Genomic DNA, 26,927 nt, shown 5'->3' with positions numbered 1-26,927 from the left:
TCATGTCACATGACCAAGGTCAAAGGTCATTTAGGGTCAATGAACTTAGACCATGTTGGGGGAATCAACATCAAAATCTTAACCTAAGGTTAAGTTTTTGAAATGTCATCATAACTTAGAAAATATATGGACCTAGTTCATGAAACTTATACATAAGGTTAATCAAGTATCACTGAACATCCTGCATGAGTTTCACGTCACATGACCAAGGTCAAAGGTCATTTAGGGTCAATGAACTTTGGCCGAATTGGGGGTATCTGTTGAATTACCATCATAACTTTGAAAGTTTATGGATCTGATTCATGAAACTTGGACATAATAGTAATCAAGTATTACTGAACATCCTGTGCAAGTTTCAGGTCACATGATCAAGGTCAAAGGTCATTTAGGGTCAATGAACTTTGGCCAAATTGGGGTATTTGTTGAATTACAGCCATAAATTTGAAAGTGTGTTGGTCTAGTTCATAAAACTTGGACATAATAGTAATCAAGTATCACTGAACATCCTGTGCGAGTTTCAGGTCACATGATCAAGGTCAAAGGTCATGTAAGGTCAAAGAACTTTGGCCACGTTGGGGGTATTTGTTGAATTGCCATCATATCTCTATAAGTGTATTGGTCTAGTTCATAAAACGTGGAAATAAGAGTAACCAAGTATCACTGAACATCTTGTGCGAGTTATAGTAGTTTTCAAAATCAGCACTGCTGCTATATTGAATCGCGTGATGCAGGTGAGACGGCCAGAGGCATTCCACTTGTTATACTAATACAAGTAGGTGCACTATCATTAGATTTGGGCGAAGTAACACAAATGGGGCAAGTTTAAGACATGTGGCCGTAAAGCACTCTATAAATATAATGTTGGTATTATGATGATTATCTGTACCTGAATTTAATGCACTCAGCGATGAAGCACCCCAACATGATTTTAATCTCACTGTTTCCCCCTTTTCATTCTCCATGTTTTAACCTACTTTGTTTTGTTTTTGTTTTTATTCTCATCTATACATGTATGTATGTATTCTAGAATCATCTTCAATACAAAGAATTAAGATAAAATCTCTACTGAAGGAATTGATTTTTCAAAATTTCACATCGTTTGCATCTTTTTTCAGTAGTGTTGAGTACTACTTTTAGAAATTTTATTTGTAATGTTGCACAGTAAAATACCCAGCTGGGAAATTTCATTTGTGAAAAAAAAAGAATCATGATTGATTGTCCCAGATATCTAGAGCCAATAATGGAATTACATTACTACCATGATACAGACCTGCCAACCAGTACGTTTTAGCCGTATTTAGTACGTTTAAAAAAAAATTATTTTAACTAAATCGTAATTTATTGAGAAAAATAATCTCTATATGTCGCTATTTCATAAAACGTGCACAAATATGGTTATTAGATCAATGTAATTTCAGGTAACTTGTTTTTTTTTCAATCATTTTGTTCAAACCAGGGTGAAGATATACACATGTTTTAATGTTTTTTTTTTCATCTGCAAGAGCAGTGCGCATTTTGCATGCAGCTTCAGCGCCGCGATGAGCGAGTGCGCCAAGCATTTTATTATGAAATACACTTTTTTTGGGGAAAATACAGTTTTTTTAATCACAGAATACAGTTTTTCATTCCCAGAGGTTGGCAGGTCTGCATGATAGGACTATCCAAATTCTCTTCAGATTGCAAGGCACTGTCCAAGTCTGAACAGAGGAAAAAACACTACGTAATAAAATTTACCATTCTGCTGTTCCTGTATTGTTGACCCGGGATTGACACGAGACGCACAAGTTCTACAAGCATCAGATGGCATAATGGTCATAACCTTCATTTTAGATTCGACTTCACATTCACCAGCAGATGCTTTGGAATTTTGGTTTTAAAAATTTCTTTATTTATTTCTTCCAGTGATATCAATATTTACAATAAATGGCATTCAAATAGTTATAAAATCATGAACTGACAATATACCTAAAACCTATCAAGCTACATGTACCAGTAAAATCAAAGAACGAAGAATTTATACATGTAATCGCTCTTTCACAAATTGCATCTTTTTCATCTTCCCTGCAGTGGTACAACAATTCCAAGCATATACAGAGCCAGAGACGGGTAACGATCCCTCCGTTTCGAGGAGAACGTCCGGCGTCACCAAACCCACGGGGACGGAGGACGAAGAGGTTGTAGTGCTTCCTCTAGGAGAAACCACACTCACACATAATTTAGGCGTTCCAATTGTAGTCGTTGTGACCAAGGTAAGATGAATTTTCCTCTGGCTTTAAAAAAAAAACATAATTCTTGTCACTCTTGTAATATTTGTGTCAGTAGAGGGCAGTGTTTTGTGAGGTGTATCCCGACTTGAAAATGTTCTAACCACATTTTAGTTGTGTTTTTTGTCTCGCCTGCATAGCAGAGCGAGACTATAGGCGCCGCTTTTCCGACGGCGACGGCGGCGGCGGCGTCAACATCAAATCTTAACCTAAGGTTAAGTTTTTGAAATGACATCATAACTTAGAATGTCTATGGACCTAGTTCATGAAACTTGGCCATAAGGTTAATCAAGTATTACTGAACATCCTGCCTGAGTTTCAGGTCACATGACCAAGGTCAAAGGTCATTTAGGGTCAATGAACTTTGACCATGTTGGGAGAATTATTTTCAAAATCTTAACCGAAGGTTAAGTTTTTGAAATGACATCATAACTTAGAAAGTATATGGACCTAGTTCATGAAACTTGGGCATAAGGTTAATCAAGTAAAAGTAAACATCCTGCTTGAGTTTCAGGTCACGTGACCAAGGTCAAAGGTCATTTAGGGTCAATGAACTTTGGTCAAGTTGGGGGTATTTGTTGAATTACCATCATAACTTTGAAAATTTATGGATCTAGTTCATAAAACTTGGACAAAAGAGTAATCAAGTATCACTGAACATCCTGTACGAGTTTCAGGTCACATGACCATGGTCAAAGGTCATTAAAGGTCAATGAACTTTGGCCGTGTTGGGGGTATTTGTTGAATTACCATCGTAACTTTATGGATCTAGTTCATAAAACTTGGGATATAAGAGTAATCAAGTATCACTGAACATCCCCTGTGAGTTTCAGGTCACAAAACCAAGGTCAAAGGTCAGTTAAGGTCAATAAACTTAGGCAATGTAGGGGTAATTGTTGAATTGCCATCATAACTTTGAAAGTTTATAGATACTGTAGAGTGAATGAAATGTGGACATGGGTGTAGTTGACAAGTCTTAAGTCACCGTTCAAATGTCATTTATGGTCAATGAACGTGGTATTATGTCATTATATGAATGGTGTTTTTGTGAATGATTATTTTATAGTAGTTTTCAAAGTTAGCACTGCTGCTATATTAAATCGCGTAATGCAGGCGAGACTGCCAGAGGCGTTCCACTTGTTGACCATTAATTACCGTAAGTAACGGTGTATTAACCGCACCTTTTTCTCGGCGGGACAGAATCAAAAGTCGGGGGTGCGGTTTATACACGGTGACAGGTCTGAGCCAAGCCAATCTCAGCCCGATACCACTACCAGTTTTCAACTCGCGTCGGGTGGCCGAGCATAGCCGCTTGGGGCAATCCCGTTTAGAGGGGTATGAGCCGCGGGTATAAAAGGGAAGCAACTATGACTACCGGTATCTGCCGTAAATGTCCCTCAAAGTTATATCACGGTAACAAACGCACCTACCTTCATGAAACTGACTTTTTTTAATGGTGTGACTCTGTCTTTGTTGTCATTTTTTAGTCATCGCGGCAAAGTTCAGACGCCAATCGATCGCACAGCGCGGTGCAGCTAGCCGAATAAGACATGCATGTGTAATGATTATCGCAACGTCAACGTAAGCTGGCGCTTTACCTTTTTGTGGAAGTTATTTTGTTTGACAAATTATTGGTATTATTTGACAATTAATTTCTTTCATTTGCCTTTCCTTCATTGCTCTCTATCATCCATCATCTCAAAATCAATCTTCAATCCCCATCTTCACTCCTTCCGACTTTTTATTTTTAATTATTATTCACTTTATTCCCGCCCAGAGCTCCCATTGAAAATACGGTATACCGGTACTAGCATTTTTTTTTCCTATTTTGCTGTCTGTAAGATACCGCCACACACGTACTGAGAACTACCGGTAGTGGTTCAAAGCAGACAAGAAAAATACCTGAACAAAATCGCAAATTTCTCGTATCTTGAACCTTCCCGTATTCCCTTGTCTAAAATTCATGTCAAGACATTGAATGCTAGACAGAATTCTGAAAGCAAAAGTGGGGCTGTGATGCAGGAAATATGATATGAACGATCTTCTCGTATGGGTGAGCCCCCATGTTGATGCTGGTATCGGTACTTGCAATGAACACCGGTACCATATGTGTGTGTGTGAGGTGACTCGGAGTGTGGAAGTGGCCAATAATATCGGCAACTTGCAGATAAGTGACGAAGCGCTGATTTCCCATCATTTTTTACCAGTAATTCTTCGATATTTTTAGGTTCTTGACTCTTTCTTAAATACGCATATTAGAGATAGAAAGTAAGTTTGATTAAATTTTTTTTTTAATGATTTTTTTTTTTTTTTTAAATGATTTTTTTTTTTTTTTTTTTCCATCGAAAATGGGGGGTGCGGTTAATACACGGGTGCGGTTAATACACCGTTACTTACGGTAAGTTGATTTAACCCAAGACTGATATGCGCTATTAAATGATTTTCGCCTTTCCCCCATTTTTCTTTTTTGTACAGTCTGACTACGTCAGCACATTGGAGAAAGATCAAGACTACAGCGATGAACATTTAGATTTCTTACAACAGAACGTCCGGAAATTATGTCTAAATTGTATCCTTTTCAATGTGATTTGAATGTCCGCTCTAAGATGATAAAGCGAGGTTTATTTGTCACGGGGTGTACGTATTACCATTTCAGAATGGCAAGATATGTTAATATCCAGGGTCCCGATTGCGGACTTGGTGCCATAGATTTATCTGCTATATATATACTACTGTTTACTTTTGAGCACTATAAAAAACCATGGTAAAGTTACTATTTTAGGAGCTTTTGTGCAGTAGGACTTATTTAGAAGAAGGGTATTTCCTTTATGTGGACTATTGCTCCTGCTGTTTATTTCCAATAGCATTTTTAACTGATTAATTGAACCTATCAGTAATTTATGGGGGCTGTTTTGAACATTTTGGGGACTAAATAGCCCTCAGTTTCCCTGGGTTTTTTTTTTTTTTGGGGGGGGGGGGCAGGGGCTGGGAACCATATAGTTTTAGACTTTCAAAAATGTGTGAAAATCACATTTCATTTCAATTTGGCCCTGTCCCAGTGAAAAGTTGAGTGGATTGTTCTAAAAAAAAAATCTTAATACATATATTTCTTAATCTTGATTCTTCTCAATTCTTAATCTAATAATGCATCATGAATAAGAATAATAATTAAAAAAAGAAGAAGAAGTACAGGCTAAAACATGGAATGGTCCTTGGACACGTGTATAATTTTCCTATTTTCTTCTGCTTTATTATGCACACTTTTGGATTAAACTCCATTAAAAATGTAACAAAAACTACAATGAAGAAAAAAACCACCCAGATGATAATGTAAAAATTCCTGAACCCACATATTACTTCAGATGGTGCAGCTTTATTTTATGTATCTGTGAAAGAGAACAAGAACTGTGATCTGTTGAACAGATATCTTCTACATAGGTTATACGACTTCCCATTCAACTCGACGGCACTGGTGGTGGAGAAGGACGCCCTGTTTGTGTGAGTATCAAATTTCATGTCATGTCAAGCAAAAAGAAATAGTGTGATAATTTCATAGGGGGTTGCATATTGTTGTTCTTGCTTGAATACTTCCCAAGGAGTGGATGAAGTGTTTTCATTTTGCAGGGAAGCTAGAATCCAATGACTGGAGTGATAATACACCTTTATTACCATACAGATGTTGTCCTAATGGAGTAAAGCACTTGAGGTTGTCACTTTTAATAGATTTGCCACCCTCAACCCACAACTTGTCATGTAGTTAAGACAAATGGAGACCTGTAATAAAATTATGTAAGGTACACTTTTGAAGTGTCTAACAGCAAAATAAGGGGGGGGGGGTGATTGCTCAGGGTGTTTTGTGGAATGATGCCTTTTATCAAAGTGATATCATTATTATTTGCAGAAGATTATTCATAATTTTGTACCATGTTTGTCATGTGTGGTAAAGTACCACATACATTTAGTACTTGACAGTATCCAATCCAATAGACAGTTGACACAGCGCTTTTTCCTTTCGGTTGCAAAGCGCTGCACACACACACACTTCACCATGTTTGGGCCAATAATGAAACAATAATGCAACACCTCACAGGGGTGTGAGAGTTCAGATTTTTATCTGATTTTAGATTTTTTTGTTTTGATTTTCAGCTTAATTTCAGCTTATTTTTGGCCTTCCTCTGTACAAAAAGTATGGAAGTTCTTTCTATTTCAGACTTTTTCAACACTCTTCAGCTTTTCTCAGATCTTTTTATTTGTGACCACTCACACCCCTGACCTCAGAATGATCAGCTTAGTCCATGCAGTCCATTGTCCTCTTAGCCAAATAGATGGGATTTAATGGCTTTCAGTTGGCATCTGAATGTGATTTGGTGGCCTTACATGTAGATAGTTTTCTCCTTGAAACGTCCATGCCCATCGTAGGTTCAGTCTGCATGTAGTCCTGTATATTCGATTGATTCATCAACATTTGAAATTTGAATTATCAAAGAAATATTCAATTGCATGACCTTTTCATTGCGGTATAAATAGTTACTATATTTTGATCTTAAGCCTAATAGGCCACACTGTGTTAATAAACTGAAAATCAAGTCAGTGACCAGTGCAAAACCGAATGCAATGTAAAACAGTAAAAGATTTATATGGTAAGCACTGATTTCATCTCATTGATATCATTTCGTTTTTTAACAGGCCTTCAGGGTGGGATAATCTACAGAAAATAAGTATATTATACGAGAACATGGCCAACATAGATCCAGAGAAGCAGTTTGATGAAGTCATCATCAAGCCAGTTGTCCGGAGGGTATGTAGATTATCTTTTCAAGGGCAAGGGTGAATCAGCATTTCCTCTCTCAAATTGGCAATTCTGGGGAGTCTTTCATGAAAAGTATAGTTGGTGATTTTTTTGTACTGTCTATTGTCATAAGCTGCTGGAAATCCTTGCATCTGATTGGCTGAGAGCAAAGTTCTTGCTATTTGTTTTATGAGAAGCTCACCTGAATTAAGTCTTTGCTTAGTGAAAATATATTGGCCGGTATTCTGAAGTCAGGTTTAACTTAGACCATGGTCTAACTCTGTGCTAAAATTATGGGAAGCCAAAAGTGTCAAATTTTTTAGTAAGTTGTATGTTTCTTACGTTTTCTGTGCTCTTTCCTGATTCATCGATGGTGAAGACAATCATCTATTTTACACTTCCTGGACAATTATGAATGATTTGAGAACCGAATGAGCTGAAATATGATATCTCTACTGTTAGTGATTTATGTAACAATTGGCTATCCATACTTAAACCACAACTTTAAAACTGAGTTTAAGTTAAACCCGACTTCAGAATACGGGCCATTGTGTCTTAATGTATAAAGTTTAAGTATTATTTACTGCCATTATAAATTGAAAAGGTGTACTTAAGGGCAAGTTCCATTGGAATGTTTTTTCAACTTTTTAGTTTATTATGTGAATTATTTTTCCTCATGAGGGCTAGTGACCTAGACTTGATTATTTGCATGTTTAATATGTACAGATATTTCTTAGTGTACTGATACTTTTTTGGCTCCCCGTTTATTTTTTAGCTGAACTTGCAACTCAAATATCTTTGCGTAGGTAGGTGAAGGTGATGGGGGATGTTGGTGTCGTACCTGGGGAATCTTGTGATTTCATCGTTTTGCTGTATTCCTCTTCTTTTCAGTTGTTACAAGATAACAAAGAGGTTGTCGCAGAGGACGAGCAGGTATTCTTAATGAAGCAACAAGCGACCATTAGGAATGCAGCACAAGGCAAACCAGGGGTGAGTTATGAAATTATGAGACCACAGCTTAATTTCTTTTTTGTTGTTGTTGTAATTTGAATAAACTTTATTAGGCATTATGCATGAGATTAATCAGTGTATGGTTTTGGGTGTGTTGCACTGAAATCAAAACATTTCAGCAAGTGAATAAATTTAAAAGATTCCTCCCTTTGTATGAAAATGCTCTTTAAAAGTACTTTATCCATTAATTTTAGCTGATGAATTTTTCTTTTGTATTTGTTTTGTCTTTGTGGTGTTCTCTTTGTTTGTATTATTTTACTTTTTGTATGTATGTGGTCTGTTTTAATAGCTCTAACATAGAGAATCTCTGAATTACACAACAAAAGATGAATGATGATTGAAGAGAGAGGTGGCTTGGTCATTAAAAAAATATCCTTCCTCCAAATCTGGTTGGCTTTGGGTTAACCTATATCCAATTTTCAGCAAACTATGAATCACTTTCATAGTAGTTGGTCTAATTAGCATTTTTTCAAAACAATGAGTTAAATCAAATTAATTCATGATCAGGTTGCCCCATTTGTGTGAAATATTCAACGATATTTCTGGTTTATCTCAAGTTGAAACCTTTGATTTGAAAACATCCGTTTTGTAGACTGTCAGAGTGTCAGTTTGGGTTCAGTTCAACTTTTGATACTTTTGATTTTGTTTTGCCCAAGTCTAGTGGATGCCTTCCCCTTTGGCAAAATCTTTATGTTGGGTTATGTTGGGTAATGTTCAGTTTGGTTGTATGCATGGTATTGTGAGGGGCTGATTGATAGGAAAACAAGGGGTTAAAGGGTCATTTATCAGTCACATGGCCATAGTTGTGTGGGTAGTGTTTAATTAATATATTGATTGATTTCAAGTGGGAAGAGACAGACTCTTTCTCTGTGGATGAGATGATTTGAGGCACTTTTGGGCAATTAGTGCAAGAAGCTTACATGCAATTTTTCAAATGGGTAAAAATAGACCATTGATACATGTAGCTATTTGGATTCATTTTTGTGCTATGGCTAGTTGTTCATTACTACATGTTTGATCATATTCTGTCATGTGTATATATACTATTTTAAGTGAACTAATACAAAATCATTGTGCTATAACCACAATAGTATCAAATGAATAAATTTTTATCAGTAAACAAAATGTTTATCATATAGTTCTGAATTTTGGCTGAACACAATTGGGATTGAAATCATGCTTCTGGGCTATTCCACGGTTACTCACGTTACATTTGGAGACACCTTGACTCATACTTGGAGCTGTAACTCCATTATTATTGATAGGAACTAAACATCTCTTTATCACAACATAGTACGCAGTCTGACTATCCTTTGTATAAAAACAAAACTTGGGAAATTTCATTAAGCTCCTGGCAAATCTTTGAAATGTGTCGGTTCATACTTGCCAACCATCCCGATTTTGGCGGAATCATCCCGATTTTTTATTGCCAATTCCGCATTACGAATATCAACCCCATAATTCCGATTTTCATTAATTTTTACAATGATAATATAAAAAAAACGGCTGGAACGCAGGTTAGACAAAACTGAAGCTTGCGGGCACCTGGATATCGCGATATCCCAAATAGCATTATTTTTCCACCAACTGAACACACTCTTGTACGTAGTTTTTCACTTTGCCTATCTCACATGGCGCGCACATTGCAGAAGCGCGTGCAAACACAGCTAGAGCGACAACACGTGTAAATACAATGCATGCTGCGACGTCGCGATACTACGAAGCCCCAAACCGGACATTTTTGACATCCAAAAAAAAAAAAAATTATCACGTACGTACGCAGTATTATTACGTACGTACGTAATATTATTACGTACGTACGCAGTATTATTACGTACGTACGTGATAATTATTACGTACGTACGTGATAATTATTACGTACGTACGCAGTATTATTACGTACGTACGCAGTATTATTACGTACGTACGTGATAATTATTACGTACGTACGCAGTATTATCACGTACGTACGCAGTATTATTACGTACGTACGTGATAATTATTACGTACGTACGCAGTATTATTACGTACGTACGCAGTATTATTACGTACGTACGTGATAATTATTACGTACGTACGCAGTATTATCACGTACGTACGCAGTATTATTACGTACGTACGTGATAATTATTACGTACGTACGCAGTATTATCACGTACGTACGCAGTATTTATTACGTACGTACGTAATGTTATCTCCCAAAAGGTCATACATGAAATCTGATCACGCGCGCTAGCGCGAAGCCCGCAGGCTTTAAATTTTTATGTGGGCCTACAATAGGCCTTCTGCTTTGATTGTTCCCGCATAGAATTTCCCTTTAAATACCAGCCTCTTCAAATAGTTTTTGTCTCACCTGCATAGCAGAGTGAGACTATAGGCGCCGCTTTTCCGACGGCGGCGGCGGCGGCGGCGGCGGCGGCGACGGCGGCGTCAACACCAAATCTTAACCTGAGGTTAAGTTTTTGAAATGACAGCATAACTTAGAAAGTATATGGACCTAGTTCATGAAACTTGGCCATAAGGTTAATCAAGTATTACTGAACATCCTGCCTGAGTTTCATGTCACATGACCAAGGTCAAAGGTCATTTAGGGTCAATGAACTTAGACCATGTTGGGGGAATCAACATCAAAATCTTAACCTAAGGTTAAGTTTTTGAAATGTCATCATAACTTAGAAAATATATGGACCTAGTTCATGAAACTTATACATAAGGTTAATCAAGTATCACTGAACATCCTGCATGAGTTTCACGTCACATGACCAAGGTCAAAGGTCATTTAGGGTCAATGAACTTTGGCCGAATTGGGGGTATCTGTTGAATTACCATCATAACTTTGAAAGTTTATGGATCTGATTCATGAAACTTGGACATAATAGTAATCAAGTATTACTGAACATCCTGTGCAAGTTTCAGGTCACATGATCAAGGTCAAAGGTCATTTAGGGTCAATGAACTTTGGCCAAATTGGGGTATTTGTTGAATTACAGCCATAAATTTGAAAGTGTGTTGGTCTAGTTCATAAAACTTGGACATAATAGTAATCAAGTATCACTGAACATCCTGTGCGAGTTTCAGGTCACATGATCAAGGTCAAAGGTCATGTAAGGTCAAAGAACTTTGGCCACGTTGGGGGTATTTGTTGAATTGCCATCATATCTCTATAAGTGTATTGGTCTAGTTCATAAAACGTGGAAATAAGAGTAACCAAGTATCACTGAACATCTTGTGCGAGTTATAGTAGTTTTCAAAATCAGCACTGATGTGATGCAGGTGAGACGGCCAGAGGCATTCCACTTGTTCTTTTTTTAAACACCTATACATCTTCACTTAATTTACATCAATTAATACCATATCATATTCAAATTTAAGCAGAGAACGAAGCAATTTCAAAAGGGTGGTAAAATAATAGGGGCTCATCCCAGTGTCGCGTGTGGGTACATTTTTGAAAAAAACTGTCTCGCCAAAACACTAACATAACAGGCCTTTAATTGTCCTTTCCCCAATGTGTTTCTAGCAGTTTCTGAAAGGAATGGTTTAATTGAAAACACAGCCTGATGACGAGAACAAATGAAATGGTTATCATATGAATATTGTGGGTTATATAGCAGGGACCTGGGAACTCGCGGGGGTGCTGGGGGTGCTGAAGCACCCCCAAAATTTTTCCTGGGGGTGCTGCGTGTATTATTTTCCATAGGCAGCACCCCCACGAAATCAGGTTCCCTTTGTATTTTTTTATATATGTTATAATGTACATATTATCACATCCGACAATCGCAAATCATACAACGTCTTTCACATATTCCAATAACATCCCTCCTATAACATGTAACGCGACTCAATCAAGCTCCGGCACGCCGATCGATACAGACGTAGTCGCGCGCGATACGTGATAACCATTATAGTTTACACACTACCATGACTACTCGATAGCAGGGAGGGACAAGGGTGTGGTTGGACTTGAAACTTAGAGGGTTTTATGTCGAATCAAGTGTGGGCGAGCCCGACCGCCCGTGTTTTGTATAAAGAATTACAATTCAGACAATAAAAATCAAATTTCAGTCTTTTTCGCCCTGCCCCATGGCCCTGGGAAGCGGGGGTGCTGGGGGTGAAGCACCCCAAAATGTGGGGGTGCTGCATGTGTTATTTTCCATAGGCAACACCTCCTGGAAATCTAGTGGTAAGTTGATGAATGACAGAAATGTAATGAAAATGAACGACGTTTTGTAGACCCCCACCCCCTTAAGAATTTTCCGACACAGTACTTAAATAGTGTTTAAATTCACCCTTTTTCAAATCGGAATATCAAATATTTTCTGCTCGTGCTTCGCGCTCGCATTATTGATTTTTATAATAAAAACAAAGTATTTATATACAACGCCCATGGATACTAAAGGGCTAACTCTAAACACGCGCACGCATGTTTATTCAGATACGCAGCTTGTTTTGGGGCTACTCCGGGCTGAAAATATTTATATCAAATACAATTTTATGAAAATCTGATAACAAATAGTTAAGTTATTTAATTCTAAAGTTTAGCAATAGTTTATGAAAATGGTGATATGCATGTCGTCATGAATATTAAATAGGTGGGTTGACATGTGCGGAAATCTCTTCCCAAAGGTAGAGGGACCAGGGCCTGCATGGAAAATTTGACAAGCATAAAAAAAAGAAAAAAAAGTTTTTCACCCAAAATGTAAGGTCATTTAGTCCAAAAGCTATTATTTCGATTGTGAAGTGGTGTATTTTTCTCCATGAAAGACCAAAAATAGTAGGGGGGCATTTGATATTGTGTCCCCCTACTATTTTTGGTAGGGGGGACACGTCCCCCTGTCCCCTCTGGGATTTCCGCCCTTGCGGGTTGAAGATATCACATCCCCACTATCCTGTTTCTTGTGTTATTACATGGAATCAAAATTGTTTAATTTTTTCATACCAGTGTGAATGATATGTCTCCCTTATAATGAAATAAGTTGCAGCAAAGAATATCTAATAGACTAAATCAGTTGTCAATTCAACTGTTTTTTGGTTCTTGAAGGGAAAATATCAAATAAACCTAATTTTATATAATAAAATACAAAATAACAATTGGGGATATGACATCATCAGTTTGCTCACTGAATATTAATGAAGACATGCTTAAAACTGTTTCACCGGAATAATGCTAATCTTTAAAATGCAATAACTTTGATATTCCTTGTCGGATTTTGATCAAATCTTTATTCTTATGTTCGCCTGATTTCTCTTTATCTGTTCAAACCATATTGCATTCAGTGTAGAGTTTCAGATCAGAATATCAAAAATTTTCTGCTCGCGCTTTGCGCTCACATTATTAATGTAAGAATATATCCAATTACCCATCATTTTCTTGATTTTCAAAACATGAATAGAATGTCCCAATTATCGGTCTGAAATCTCAATTTTGTTTCCGCTCGCTCTTTGCGCTCGCATCAATTGTATAGTTATATACCTATCCTGTTCATGATTAGAAAAGTGCTTAAGATGTCCTGTTTTTAGGTCTGAAATCTCATTTTTAATTCCGCTCGCGCTTCGCGCTCGCATCAATTGTATATTTATATACCTATCCTGTTCTTGATTAGAAAAGTGCTTAGAATGTCTCGTTTTTTGGTCTGAAATCTCAATTTTGTTTCCGCTCGCGCTTCGCGCTCGCATCTTATCCTGTTCATGATTGCAAAAAGTGCTTAGAATGTCCAGTATTTAGATCGGAATGTCAATTTTTTCAGCTCGCGCTTCGCGCTCGCATTATTTGATTGGTGATATATGAATCGTCTTAATGAGTAACTGCAAACATTCCTTATAACACTTCCCTTTCGATCAGACCAGAGCGTATATAAAAAATATCTGCTCGCACTGATCACGTTCGCAGTTATTATTTGTTACATACGCATCTTGTTCAGGACCACAAACATTGCTCAAAATATTCAATTTTCAGGACAAAATACATGAATTTCCCCCCCCAAAAATAGCTCGCGTTTCGATCGCGCTCGACTTATCTCATTATATATCTATGTTCTTTTATAAGAAGAAAGCTAAGAAGTGACTGTCATATATATGCATACCTGCCAACCATTCCGATTTTGGCGGAATTATACCGATTTTTTAGCCTCCATTCCGAATTCCGAATTTTTAAACCGAAATTCCGATTTTTGGGTCAATCAATATAGTGTTGAAATTATTGAAACGGCTGTATGATGCGACTAACGCATAAGCGGCTGTAACATACGACTAACGCATAAACAACTGGAGCGCACGGCTAAGTGCTAAGTGCACAGTTCCATTGCAATTGCATGTGAAAATTACGAGCAGCGCGCGGCCGATATTAGCGTTGACTTCCGGAACAAAATGGCGGCTGACATCGGCTCGCGAAAGTGCCAGTTTTCAGTGAGGACACGTTTTCAAAATCCACGAACATCGGAAAAACCGTGAAAAATTCACTTTTTTAGACCCCTTGTTTCCTAACTACGATGTATAGAATTAACGATGGTGATATTTTTGACGCGAAATATGGTGATTTAGTAAGAAAATTTCACTTTTTATTCGAGGTTTTGCCCTTTTCGCCGGATGATTTTGTATTGTGGAATGAGTTAGTGAATGAGTCGTGTTTTGGTGTCTAGAGTGTGTTGGTAATATCATTGATGAGTCTGCTGACCGGCTGCTTAAATTACCCGGCCGCTCGGCCGGCCGCGCCGTGCACATGGGGAGGCTCTGCTGCAGTTACTCAAGTTAGATCTATCCCTACGCAATGTTGAAATTGATCTGTACTTTATTTTTTCGAATAATTGTCAAATTTGTGAGAAAGAAAGGAAATTATCAACTTTCGAGTCAAGTTGAGCCATCGGAGCTGAACGCCAAATCTACTTGCTTCGCTTGCCTAAACTCCCGGCGCCCGAGTTGCTGCGCCTCAGCCTCCCAGTCTCACCGGCGCACCGCAAGTGCAGTGGTGGTTGCGGGTCGGGCGTATGCCGCCGTAAGCTTCGGCTCCGTTTTTGTCATGGCTGAAAATCTGCTTTCTTATGCCAACAAGCACTTATCTAATAAAGTTTATGATATAACCTTGTCCTCAGTCACTACTCCTGTGTGGTGAAATATAAACATGAATAAGATGACAATGTTTGGCTTATTTTGATGCATATGATAGACTTGATATAAATGATAAATAAATGTTAGATTTTTTTGCACTCAGTTTTTAATACAGTAGGCCAACTTGAATCTGAATTAATGATACAAAATATCCCTTGGCCCAAAACTCAATTGTATTCTTGAAATTATTTTTTTTCTGATTAAAAAGAGAATCTTTCCAGAAACTTTCCAACAATAGAGGGCATCACAATTTATTAAAAAATTAAATTATTCCTAAGTCTATATAGATTTCAATGAAAACAAATCACACCTGAATGAAACTGGGTGTATTTTTTGTCACAAATGTGATATCTTCAAGACCTTTGTTTTAATGTTTAATTGACAAATGATATTATATTACATATAAGTAGACTAACGTTACATGTAGGTCATCCTGTGGTATGGTAAATAGGGTAAATTTGCTTTAAAAGGGGTAGAGAAATGCTAATTTTACATGCAGAAAATGCAGAGTCCCTACCATGGGAGGGGGAAACCATCTCGCGCGCGACCCGTTCGGGGCCCTCGTGGCTTTGATACTGATTTTTTATTATCAAAGGTTGGCAGGTATGTATATGTATATATATATATATATATGTGTGTGGGGGGAGGATTGGTTGGTGTGTGTGTGGTGCCCTTAGAGGTGTGTGTGTGTGTGTGTAATTATGGAAAATTCAATTATTGTGTCCCCCCCCCCACCTTTGAGGAGAGATTTCAGCACCCCCACTGAAAAAATCGTTCCCAGGTCCCTGTTATATAGGCCCTATAATCGATGAAAAGTCATGATCATCACCAGCATGACTATGGTCCAACCATGGTCCCAGCTAGCAAGCTGACGTTGGTTGGGCCAATGCGGGGTGCCGATGTCGGCCACATTCGGCGAATATCGGATTCCATAGACCAATGAAAATTAGAATACTACGTACGTACGTAATAATACTGCGTACGTACGTAATAATACTGCGTACGTACGTAATAATTATCACGTACGTACGTAATAATACTGCGTACGTACGTGATAATACTGCGTACGTACGTAAAATTTATCACGTACGTACGTAATAATACTGCGTACGTACGTAATAATACTACGTACGTACGTGATCATTTTTTTTTTTTTGGTTGTCAAAAATGTCCGGTTTGGGGCTTCGTACGATACCGCGCTGCATGCATTAAACAAGTGCATAATAGTACGTGTGCAAACGTAAGATCCAGCTCAACGATCGTCGGTCTAATGCTAATGGCAAAAGGATATAGTTTTTCCGTGCAATTTTAAAGCCAAAAATTACAAATTTAGTGTGTGGAAAGTGGATACCGTCGCCAATGCCTCGTTTGGATTGTGAATGTGACTGTGATTCCGATCGTTATACAGACAGTGCAGTGGGCAGTACAACACAGTCACAGTGACAGTGTAAACCCCGGGAGCTCCGGCACGCTTCGCGGGCCGGAGCTCCCTGGGGTATGACAGTGAGTGAGTACCGTACCGGTGCATTTGCAATTGCGTAGATTCTAAGTTCATGTGTAAGTTACATGTGCATTTAGACTTACTAGTAGTCTGTTTTCGTGAAATAAAGTTAAAATGAGCAAACCCAAAATTAATCAGAAATACAAGAAGGAGTATTCTGAGAAATATCAAATCCTAATGTTTATAGTGACGTCACCTTGTTCCTGACCGTCCAACGGTACATAATGAATGTTACATGTGCAACGGTACGAATGTTTGACATTCATCCTCCGCGTACAGCAAGCTAAGTATAGGCATTGTACAATAAACATTGAGAGATGCTCCATGAAATAATTATCGGAGCATTTTGCTTTTCTTTTCTTTTTTCAGCAGGAAGCTTCCCCAAGGGCGCAAGACACAAGACCAATGAGAACACCAGAAAAGAGAAATCCATCTAACGTCCCTGCTGCATCGCCAATTACAGCACAAGGAAAACCAAAAGTGAGTAAAAAAATTATTAGTTGATTTGATGTAACTTATCTTACTGCAATTTTTGGATCCCCGATCATAGTTTATCCTGTGGGCATTATATAAATAGCGAATAGGCATGAGTGTGAAGGGTGCGAGATTTCACGTAAGGTGAAAGAAAGACGCTCTATTCGACAAGGCGCAGCCGTGTGCACGTTTGTTCAAAATATTTTCTAGATGCGAAATGTCGCACCATTTCATGGATAAGAATATTCGCTATTTGTGTCATAGAATGCCACGGAAGTTAGTAAAAGTATGAACGATTATCATTTTTTCCTATGTTATAGTCTATGAAAATAGGAAAGAACGAAAAGCAATAGTTTCCTCAAACGCGTATCTGACCTGCGGCAGCAATGCGCATTTAGCCAATAAGCCCTACGCGTGTTGCACCTCACTATGCGCAGTGCATTGAATCCTTAATTTTATAGTGACGTCACCTTGTTCCTGACCGTGCAACGGTACATTATGTATGCTAGTACATGTGCAACGGTATGAATGTTTGACGTTCAGCCCCCCATTTGCTCGCGTATAACAAGCTAAGTAGGCGTTGCACAGTATGAATTATAACATTTCAAATGCATAGATTTGGCAATGGGAGAGTATATGCAACTCAAGTTGATTCTTGAAAGACTTGAAAGGTGATGCTATACCACTAAAGGAACACTATTCAACAAATCTATTGCATCATCCAAAGACTAGAATTATCATGGGATGTTATGAAGTTGTCAACCCAAATCTATTCTGATACTAACTACTAGAATAATAAGCTGCAAGTGTGACCTCAGTATTTTTATAACATATATATATGAACAAAGTATAATTGCATTTCATACGATTCCATCTTAATTAGGGCAAAAATATATTTGTCCTGAAATGATAAGTCTTGTAACATTCAGCAACTTTTCAGTATCTACAGATATGATTGAAACATACACTTGTTTTGCATGATACTCTAATTGTTTGAAGGTTCTACATAACTTTACAAACACCTCTATGAAACAGTGCCCTGAGCTTTGAAAAATTTGGATTTTCATTAAGTGCCATAATATACTGTGAAATATTATTTTAAAGATTACCAAAAATAGGCAAGAAAATTTGCCTATACAGGCAGGTGGTCTTTATAGATATTCTTCTGGTGCATGCCCTTAATCGCTTATGAAAAACTTTATTCAAGCAAAACAAAAAATTTGCATCTAGATTGGTTGAATCATGCCGACATCTGCTAAGAAGCAAAATGAACAACTTAATTCATGAAGAGAAGAGTGACCACCTTCCCTCTCCTCATAGTTGACATATGTCCTTTGGGTCTCTCACCCATTTTACGTGCTATCATGCCTTTCTTGGGTTCCTTTTGTTTAATAGATCGATCCTGGCAAACCAGGTTCTGCCAATGAAGGTGTGCTAGCAAACTTCTTCAACAGTCTACTTAGCAAGAAGAGCGTCAGCTCCCCATCGCCTGGTGGCCCAAGAACAGGTAAGGAAGATGCTTTTGACCAAATCTTCTTGAGAATACAATCATCTTTATATTTCTGATATTTTTAGTAAAAAAACAAGAAAGCTCATTTATTGTCATGGATAACCTTAGATAAAAGAAGCTGAGACAAATATCAGCTTAATTATTGTATATGATCATCATATTGTGTTTATTTATTATAGATATATTTCTAAAAAGCTTTGTATTATATATCTGCACATTGCAATTGTCTTAATATTTGATCTAATATGTACTCTTTAATCATGTTTATTTTTACACTATTATTAACTGACAATATCAGCCTTGGCTGCATGCCATAATCTGTTTTTATCAATATAACCATTTCAATTCAATCCAATTTAATTTGAATGCACACATTTTATTTTACAAGACTTTTTTTTTTTTGCAAATGGTACTAATTTGGGGTTTTGTATTTCCTTACCAAAGAGTAATCAAAGTAGAACATACTGTTGTGATGAGTTGTGTGCTTGGTTGAGTTTGAGTGAAATAGTTTAATATTGATGATTTTATGTGTCGTGCCACCAACTTTCTTTTGGTAGTGGATAATTATATAGGCAGTCTAGCTATTGATCAGTTCTGGTATTGAAAATTATGGGAGGAAAAATGAAGAAAAAAAATGATAAATTTTTCGTAAACTGTTGATTGCAGGTGGTGAGAAGGCAGTCCGGAATGATGCAGCCGCAGAGCTTCACCGAATGACAAAAGGTAACAAGCCGGTAGCAGGGACAGCACCAAGCTCAGATGTCTCGTAAGGCTTAGAAAAGTATCATATTACTGTCAACTCGTCTATGAAAAAAAAAGACATTATATCTTCTCTCATGCATCCATTGAGGGCTATTCCTATCGTAGTAAATATATTATGAAGTCTACACTTGGCACAGAAGGCGACGTTCTTCGCAGCAATGGCTCGATTCTGTCCTTTAGCCAATGGCAAGGATTTGCAGAGCAGCTTGATGGTGTGTGGACTGCACTTCGTATTGGGTGTGTCTTCGGTAAAGAGGTAGCAAGCTCTGCTAAGAGTCCAGAGAACGTCTTACTGTATAATTGCATCTCTTCATCCTTGACATGTTTCTGTGAGCAGGATGGTAAGCGTTTATTGTCATAGTGTATGGCTGCTGTAGGTGTGTCTGAGGGCTTGTGGTCTGATGCAAGTCATCTGCAGCATTGCCAAGCCAATGCATGCTTGCAGGGCATTATTCCCTAATAGGTGAAGCTAAAACGATGTCAAACTGCTGTTGTAAAAATTTGAGGATAATATTTTAGGTATGCTCTACGTTCTATTGGTCAGTGAAAAACATTTAGAAAGGGAGAGAGAGAGATCGAAAGTGAGATAGGGAGGGGTGGGGGACTTATGGCATGCTCTCTCTCTTTTCATCTCTAGCTAGAGATGCACAGTTATACCTTCATAGAATCTTGTCAGAAAAATGGTATGATCGTTCTCTTGTAATGTCAGCATTGTGCGACCTCATGCTAAGATATGAAGTCAGTCTTACCCACCATGCATTTTGAATGTCTCTCATCTTTACTACTTGCACTGAATTACTTCAGCCGACTTCCAAATCGCAAGAGCATCATTAAGATACATGCTGTAAGCTGCAACAGTTCCTTTGAATGTAACCTACTGATGTGTCTGAAATGGAAGTATAAATTGCAAAGCTACGGGATTTTCCGTCTTGCTGTAAGAACAGATTTAGAAATCTTGGAGTAAGTTTGTTCTTGTCTGGTAGTACATATGTAAGTCCACTCTAAGCCTAGAATGTAAAAGTCTTGCAAATGAAAGAGTAATGTATTTTAAGGTAAAATAAATTGATGAACAAGAATCTTAAAATGTGCATGAGGAAGGTAGTTTTTCAGGGCCTTCCATAGTTATTTTGGTATCTCCATCCATCAAGAGTGGTCTTGGTAATTCAAAAGAACAATATTTTTCAGTAGCTAACAGATTCAAATATATTGATGTTTGCTCGAGAATCCTCTTTCCATCTCAAGCAAAGTATGTAGCAGTCCCACATCTTCATATGATCAAATTGCAAAGACCTCATCAAAGATTAGGGAGGAGGATTATATCCAATACATTTGTTTTTTAAGAGAGGATTTCTTTTCTGTGGGCCTCATTCAAATTTGGTTCAACAAAGCTATGTGAAGAAGTGGTGATAAATATGCAGTACATGAAACAGAGAAAAGTGCAGGAAGTTGTCAGGACCCCATTTCATAAAAAGTTGGTATGATAGCAACCCTTGTTTGAATATCACCTTTCATTGGAAGAACCAATCAAAAAGCTGAATTTTCACTGTTGTCATGGGAGCTAACACTTCAACAAGATTTTATAAAAAGTTGCTATCATAGCAACTTTTTATACAATGGGCCCTGTTGTAATATGACATGTCATATTGCATGATGGAATGAGTTATTCTGCAATAACGTTTGACAAAGTATTTGGCACTTACATATTGTAAGTATTGTTCAATTTTCTGGAGCCCTGCAATAAGAAAAAAAAATTCTCTCTTCAAGATTTGGTTGATGGCTCATATCCCATTGACTGCACACAAAATATTACTGATCGTTGATGCACCGTATTTGAATGAGCCATTAATGTATATAATTTTATGAGATAAAAGATATTCAGGTCTGTAAGGGTATGATATAAATGTAAGAAACCTTACTAGTACTTAATATTATTATGAACGTCCTACTTTCGAAAGACTACATAGGATGCCAAATATTCTTGAATTATTTCAAGAGCGTAAACTATCAGTTTATTGGTTATGAAAAAATGATAAGCAGCCAGATTTTTGACATTATTTTTCTTTATTACTTCAAGACAAAAAGTCTTTCAAAAAAATGAGAAGATATTACTCTTCGTCTTTGTGACTGTTATTCTTGCCATTTTGAAAATTTTAGATAAAAACGGTTTTTGAAAGCAAATTGAAAGATAGAAAATTGAAAATATAGGATCAGTAGAGATCCTTGAAAGATAAATGAATTGGTTTTCCAAGAGCAGACTGGATTTTTTTTGTTGGCATCGTTTTCCATGTTTATATGAATATTTATGATTTGATTCCTTTTACAAAATTGAAAAGACTGGGGTGTGTTGCAAAGAGTCAACATTGACTGACAGTCAATAGACTATGCCAATACGTAGGGGAAGGCGGTGTAAGTTGTGACACTTTTTGCATTTTGAATGAATAATAATCTTGTAGAAATAAGTACCTTGCCTTTGAATTTAATTCTTAGGAAATAATTTTCACCTATAAATATCTTTCTATCCCCACGCTGAAAGTCATTGTCACCTTTGAAAAAAACCGATGTCAAATGGCTCAACTTACCCCATCTGTGGGGTAAGTTGTGCCACCTTCTGGAGTAAGTTGAGCCACAAAAATATGTACAAAATGTATGCGGAAAGAACCAGCATGTCAAATTTTTATTTAAAGTCTTTTCACTTGCTAATTTTCTATAAATACTAACATCCTCTAAAAGTAAAAGAACTGTTATGTGAATTTGCTCCATTCTGCCTGCATATCAATGACTTTTTAAGTTTTTTTTTTTCATTATACATTTCCATAAGAATTACCATGGCTCAACTTGCCCCATGTTGGCTGGCTCAAATTACCCCAGTCCGAACTTATGCGATATTTTCACATCCACACATTTCTTATGCATCCACCATGTAAAAGACTATGACAAGAATGATAATCCATACCTGGGCTAACAATATTGTTCGTATTTCTTTATTATATTCAAAGCCGTGTGCGGGTAAAAAGCACTGATCTAGTTCACACCCTTTTTTACTTTTTTGGCTGAAATTTGTATTGTTCCCTCTAAAAAAGTACTTTTTGTTTCAAAGTTGAAAACTATGTGGTGGGGTTAAGGGTTATGTAATGGGTCATCAGTACATGACACCACCACAATGTCTGACTCATTCATTATTGGCCTGGGGATGGTGGCTCAACTTGCCCCTATGCTCAACTTACCCCGCCTTCCCCTATACATGTTCAATATCATTGATGATTATGCGGTAGTGCGCTTCCTCTGTGCGTGATCTGACCAGTACAGTAGTGCATGATATATCACAAACAACTGGAAATTTAAGTACAACTGTTAGACTTAAATCTCTGCGAAACACCCTCGTTATAAATTCTGTGCAAGAATGAATTTAGATTTTCATAAGGGAGAGTAATGTCTCTTTTGTGAATAATGGATTTCAAAGAAGAACCCGTGTGATTTATTTCTAACAAGGTGTGTTGTTTTGCTGATGTTAGCTGAAAAATGAATTTAGAATTTATTTTGTTAGCTTTATGAGTGGTGGAAATCGGGTATCTTGAACAGTAAATCCTATTGCTTAGGTTTCTCTGATTATGTATGATGTTTGTAAATTTTTCCTTTCTCAATTTGAGCTCTATTCCATTAATAACATGTAAGAAAGAAATTGAACTCTAACGATATGAATCGAAATATTGTGTAATTACATTGATGTTAGTTTCGTATTGTTTCACAGAAAACACCAACTTCACTCTTGAATTACTTCGTCAATTGTTTTTTGCATGTTTCCATTTCAAATTACCTGCTACAGTAGATAGTGCCCTTGTGTTTGATTCCTATGTATAATCTGCAAACCTAGTCATGATGTATACATTTTGCTTTATCTATTTCTGCAATGAGTGCAATTGTAGAGTAGATATTTTGCCCTATTTTTCATAAGGTGATGATGTATTAGGCTAGTTTATTCAACACTTAAATAAAGTTTATGCATGTAGTATTATTAATTACAGGAATAATGTTCGCTTCATAAATTCTTATTTTAGCAGTAAAACCTCATGGAATGTAGAATTTATTGTCTGTCACTCCATGATAAATCAAGGCTTGACCAATTGTCCCGGGGGAGCATTTCATGGAACCCCAAACATCATGGTCATCTGTTAAAGGCTACTGAAATGCTTGCATCTGATTGGCTGAGTTTGAATTTGTCAGTGAAAATCACTGACAAGATTCTTTATGAAACACTCCCCTGAACTAAAAAAAAAAATGTATTTGTGATCAGAGACTTTTGATATTTTACCAAGCAAAACTAGTAAGGGAAATGTTATTTTGGTGTACATGAAATAGGAAGTTGAATCAAGTAAAAGTTTTATGATTTTCAGATTATTATTTTGGTAACATTTCAAATTGCCTAGCAAGCGAGCTCTGCCATTTTCTTTGTCAATCGTCAAAATAAGTAAGTAAGTAATGTGTCAACTTGTGAATCTGTGAATGCTCATAGTTGAAACACATGAGAGCTAGATCTTCAACATAATTAACGTATCAGATATCTGAGCTGGTCATTTACAAAACTGTATTGCCCTAGATTTCATGAATACCAGGAAGGGATAGGTACATTATTTGTATATTTCTCTGTCTCTCTGCGCATACTGACTTTGCACGCAGAGACGACGCAAAATATACCTTTGTATTTTCCACGGCTTCACTACCAGGCATCTGAGGATGCGTAGAAAGAGATATGTGCCATTGATCTGCGCAGCAAGATGAACAATGCTGGATACCGCGTCCCCAGGCCAGGAACACGACATTCAAGTATGTCACAATGTTAAAGCTCAGAGGCCCTGCTCAACGTGACTAAATAGAATCCAATTTTCAAAGAGTAATAGAAATATCTCAATTTTCATGATTTTGCTCTGCATATCTGATTTGGATTATAATAAAAATATTGACAAGGGCCAGTATGATTCTATTCGGGCCAATATATTTGATGTTCCCATCAAGGCCAGTCAATATTATATAAGCATTTTCAATCTGTAATAAGACTATGTGTATTTATTTCTTTCCAAAAAATTGGCAATTATTTTTTTTGAGAGTGTGTATTTGAAGTCATATTTAATTACATTCTTTTTTTTAGGAAAAAGAATTGAAAGAATTTATTTTAGTTGGGTGTCTTTTCCTAATGGTTTTGCAATTCGATGTGTAAACTGTAATATACTTATTTATTTTGTACATGATGTAGAATCAATTCATATATAATTCTAAATCTTTTTAGATATATTTGTTTACTTCACTGTAATTCTTTTATTTTTTTTCATTTTTGTTTATCACACATGTGAGCCTTCCAGAAACAGTTTGTATGGGAATGAACTGGGTCCCGTAACACAAAGGTTAGCGATTGATCGTATGCTTGATTTTCATGATTGATTTTACATTGTAGTCAATGGAATCAATCGTAGAAAAATGTTCTACGATCATTGCTAAGTTTTGTGTTACAGGCCCCTGGTCAAGCAATATACTTACCATGATTAGGTTTACCTTATCCATCGAGTGTCAACATCCCTGCATTAAAATAAAAAATGCACTTTGGGCAAACACGAAGAAAGGGAAAACTTTCTAAGTATAGCCAGGTAGCTGGATTCAGTGCCATATAGTTAGAGAGTACGGTTAATTACCCCCTATGGAGTTAATTCTGTTGTGTCCCTGCTAGAAAAATTAGTTTACTATTTGTAGGCCAAGACTCCATCTAATCTAATAAGCCTTTTTGCAGTAGTAACTGTGCATGAGCGGAAAAAGGTCCTTTGAGATAAACCATCTAAGCGGTCTTCAAATTCACTGACATGCATGTAAGCATCTATGATCTGATGACTATTCATGTTTTCCTTTTTAAAATATTCTTTTCATCACATCCATGCTGAAGAGTAACAAAGTGTTCATAATCATGGCTATTGACAGTAGCCTGAACAATAGTCAGTGTGCCAAAATGGGACAATACAACAAACGCTTTCCAAACTTGATTGCTGATAATGTACTCTTCTTGCTATCTTGTCTATGCCATGCCTTTATAAGAATTTGAATGCTTTACTGGGAAATCTTATACAACACTGTCAGTTAAAAGTGTTAGTGCTCTTCCTACATGAAATTAATGCAAAACGGCAAAGGTCATTTGAGAAAAGCTTACCATAAACTAACTGAATTGACTTATTATTATGGCACTGACTGATCCATCAGTAGACTGCCCTCTCTTGTTAATCATGTGAATAATGTAAGCTGAAAAGATTGTTAGGCTGTGTAAGGGGTTCATGGTTCCCTCATAACAAATATTCACTGTGTGATAATATGCAAAGAGCAAGAAGTGCATTCTTGGGATTGTTTCTAAAAACAGTTCTGAAAGTCACGTAAAACTATACAATGGCAATCCAAATTTCATTTAATCTTTTTTTTAATTGCATTAATCTAAACTGAAAAAAGGACATGATCATGTTGATTAAGTATCCATTCATTTTTATGCAAAGTGTGTTTTCAAATAAGTTAATTGTGATTGTAAAAGATACAGTGTCACTCTCACGATGCATCAAGAATTTCTCAACCATCTCATTTGGCACTTCATATTCCCTTCACTTAATAAGGCATTGTGTAACTTTATGCACAGTTTTTATGAATCTCTGTTTTTGAGATTTCAAGCAAAAGCCTAGAAATTCTCTTAGAAATTAGCATGCAGGCCATAGATACCTGTGTGTATGCAAAAAAAAATATATATATACTAACACCAACAAAAACTAAGCCTAAGATGAGAACAAATACTCATCCCTAACAGACATTTGCACTTTCTCATTGACTATGAAGTTGACTATATTATATGATTTTGTCATCATGCCTTTTAGATCGACTCAAGACCTCCTTTTGAAAAAAAAAAAAACCCAAAAGATAATATTAAACATTCACAGGGAAAATGCTGTGTATTAATTATGATTATAATGTTTCTCTAAGCTTACAGTTTTGTTCATTTCTGTTCACAGAAGATATGTCTATTTATGTTTTTGTATTTTGTCCTCAAAGTTAGACTTTGAAAGGGAAGACATGAATTTATTGTTGATGACTTATGAGCAAATTTTATAGCATACCTGACTTGTTTCTGTCGAAGTCCCATTGTTGGATGACCAATATTATATTTCATTATAGAATTGGCATGCTTGTCTTTGCAGGGGTAGATGCAGGATTTCATTAAAGATGGGCACATAAATCTCTGGACAAGCAACCAAGATTTTTATGCAGAAAAAAAAAATGTGTTTGTCCCCTGGATCTGTATTTGTTTCTATGTAGGCACAGGTTCAAGGGGGTGGGTGTGGACAAACCTATAATTGATAATGAGAATTGTAATAGTCCCCCTTTTTTTGAGTGAAGACCCTTAACATTTTTTTTGCCTAAATATATATGAGGAAGACGTTTGACTTTGCAAATGTTTCCATACAAAAATATTTATGTGTTTTACATATTAAGGCAAAATAC

The 26,927-nt window shown here is 36.8% G+C and overlaps 1 protein-coding gene across 2 annotated transcripts in view; it reads left to right on the top strand.

Moving 5' to 3' along the window:
• The window catches only part of LOC129278608 (cytoplasmic dynein 1 light intermediate chain 1-like), a 53,850-nt gene extending 27,526 nt beyond the window's left edge, over positions 1-26,324 (top strand). The window contains exons 5-12 of one of the 2 annotated variants that reach the window (XM_064094981.1): positions 2,068-2,249; positions 4,740-4,833; positions 5,627-5,762; positions 6,951-7,062; positions 7,945-8,043; positions 17,039-17,146; positions 18,536-18,647; positions 19,317-26,324. In XM_064094981.1, coding sequence (XP_063951051.1) covers positions 2,068-2,249; positions 4,740-4,833; positions 5,627-5,762; positions 6,951-7,062; positions 7,945-8,043; positions 17,039-17,146; positions 18,536-18,647; positions 19,317-19,420 — 947 coding nt within the window. In that variant the 3' untranslated portion in view covers positions 19,421-26,324. Of the gene's footprint in view, positions 1-2,067; positions 2,250-4,739; positions 4,834-5,626; positions 5,763-6,950; positions 7,063-7,944; positions 8,044-17,035; positions 17,147-18,535; positions 18,648-19,316 lie in introns of both variants that reach the window. The other variant, XM_064094980.1, reaches the window with a different exon arrangement.
• The last annotated feature ends 603 nt before the right edge of the window (positions 26,325-26,927 follow it).

The sequence above is a fragment of the Lytechinus pictus genome, chromosome 2 (genome assembly GCF_037042905.1).
Source record: "Lytechinus pictus isolate F3 Inbred chromosome 2, Lp3.0, whole genome shotgun sequence".
Classification (NCBI taxonomy): domain Eukaryota; kingdom Metazoa; phylum Echinodermata; class Echinoidea; order Temnopleuroida; family Toxopneustidae; genus Lytechinus; species Lytechinus pictus.
Note: the sequence above shows the minus strand (reverse complement) of the source record. Positions and strands in the feature narration are given on the sequence as shown.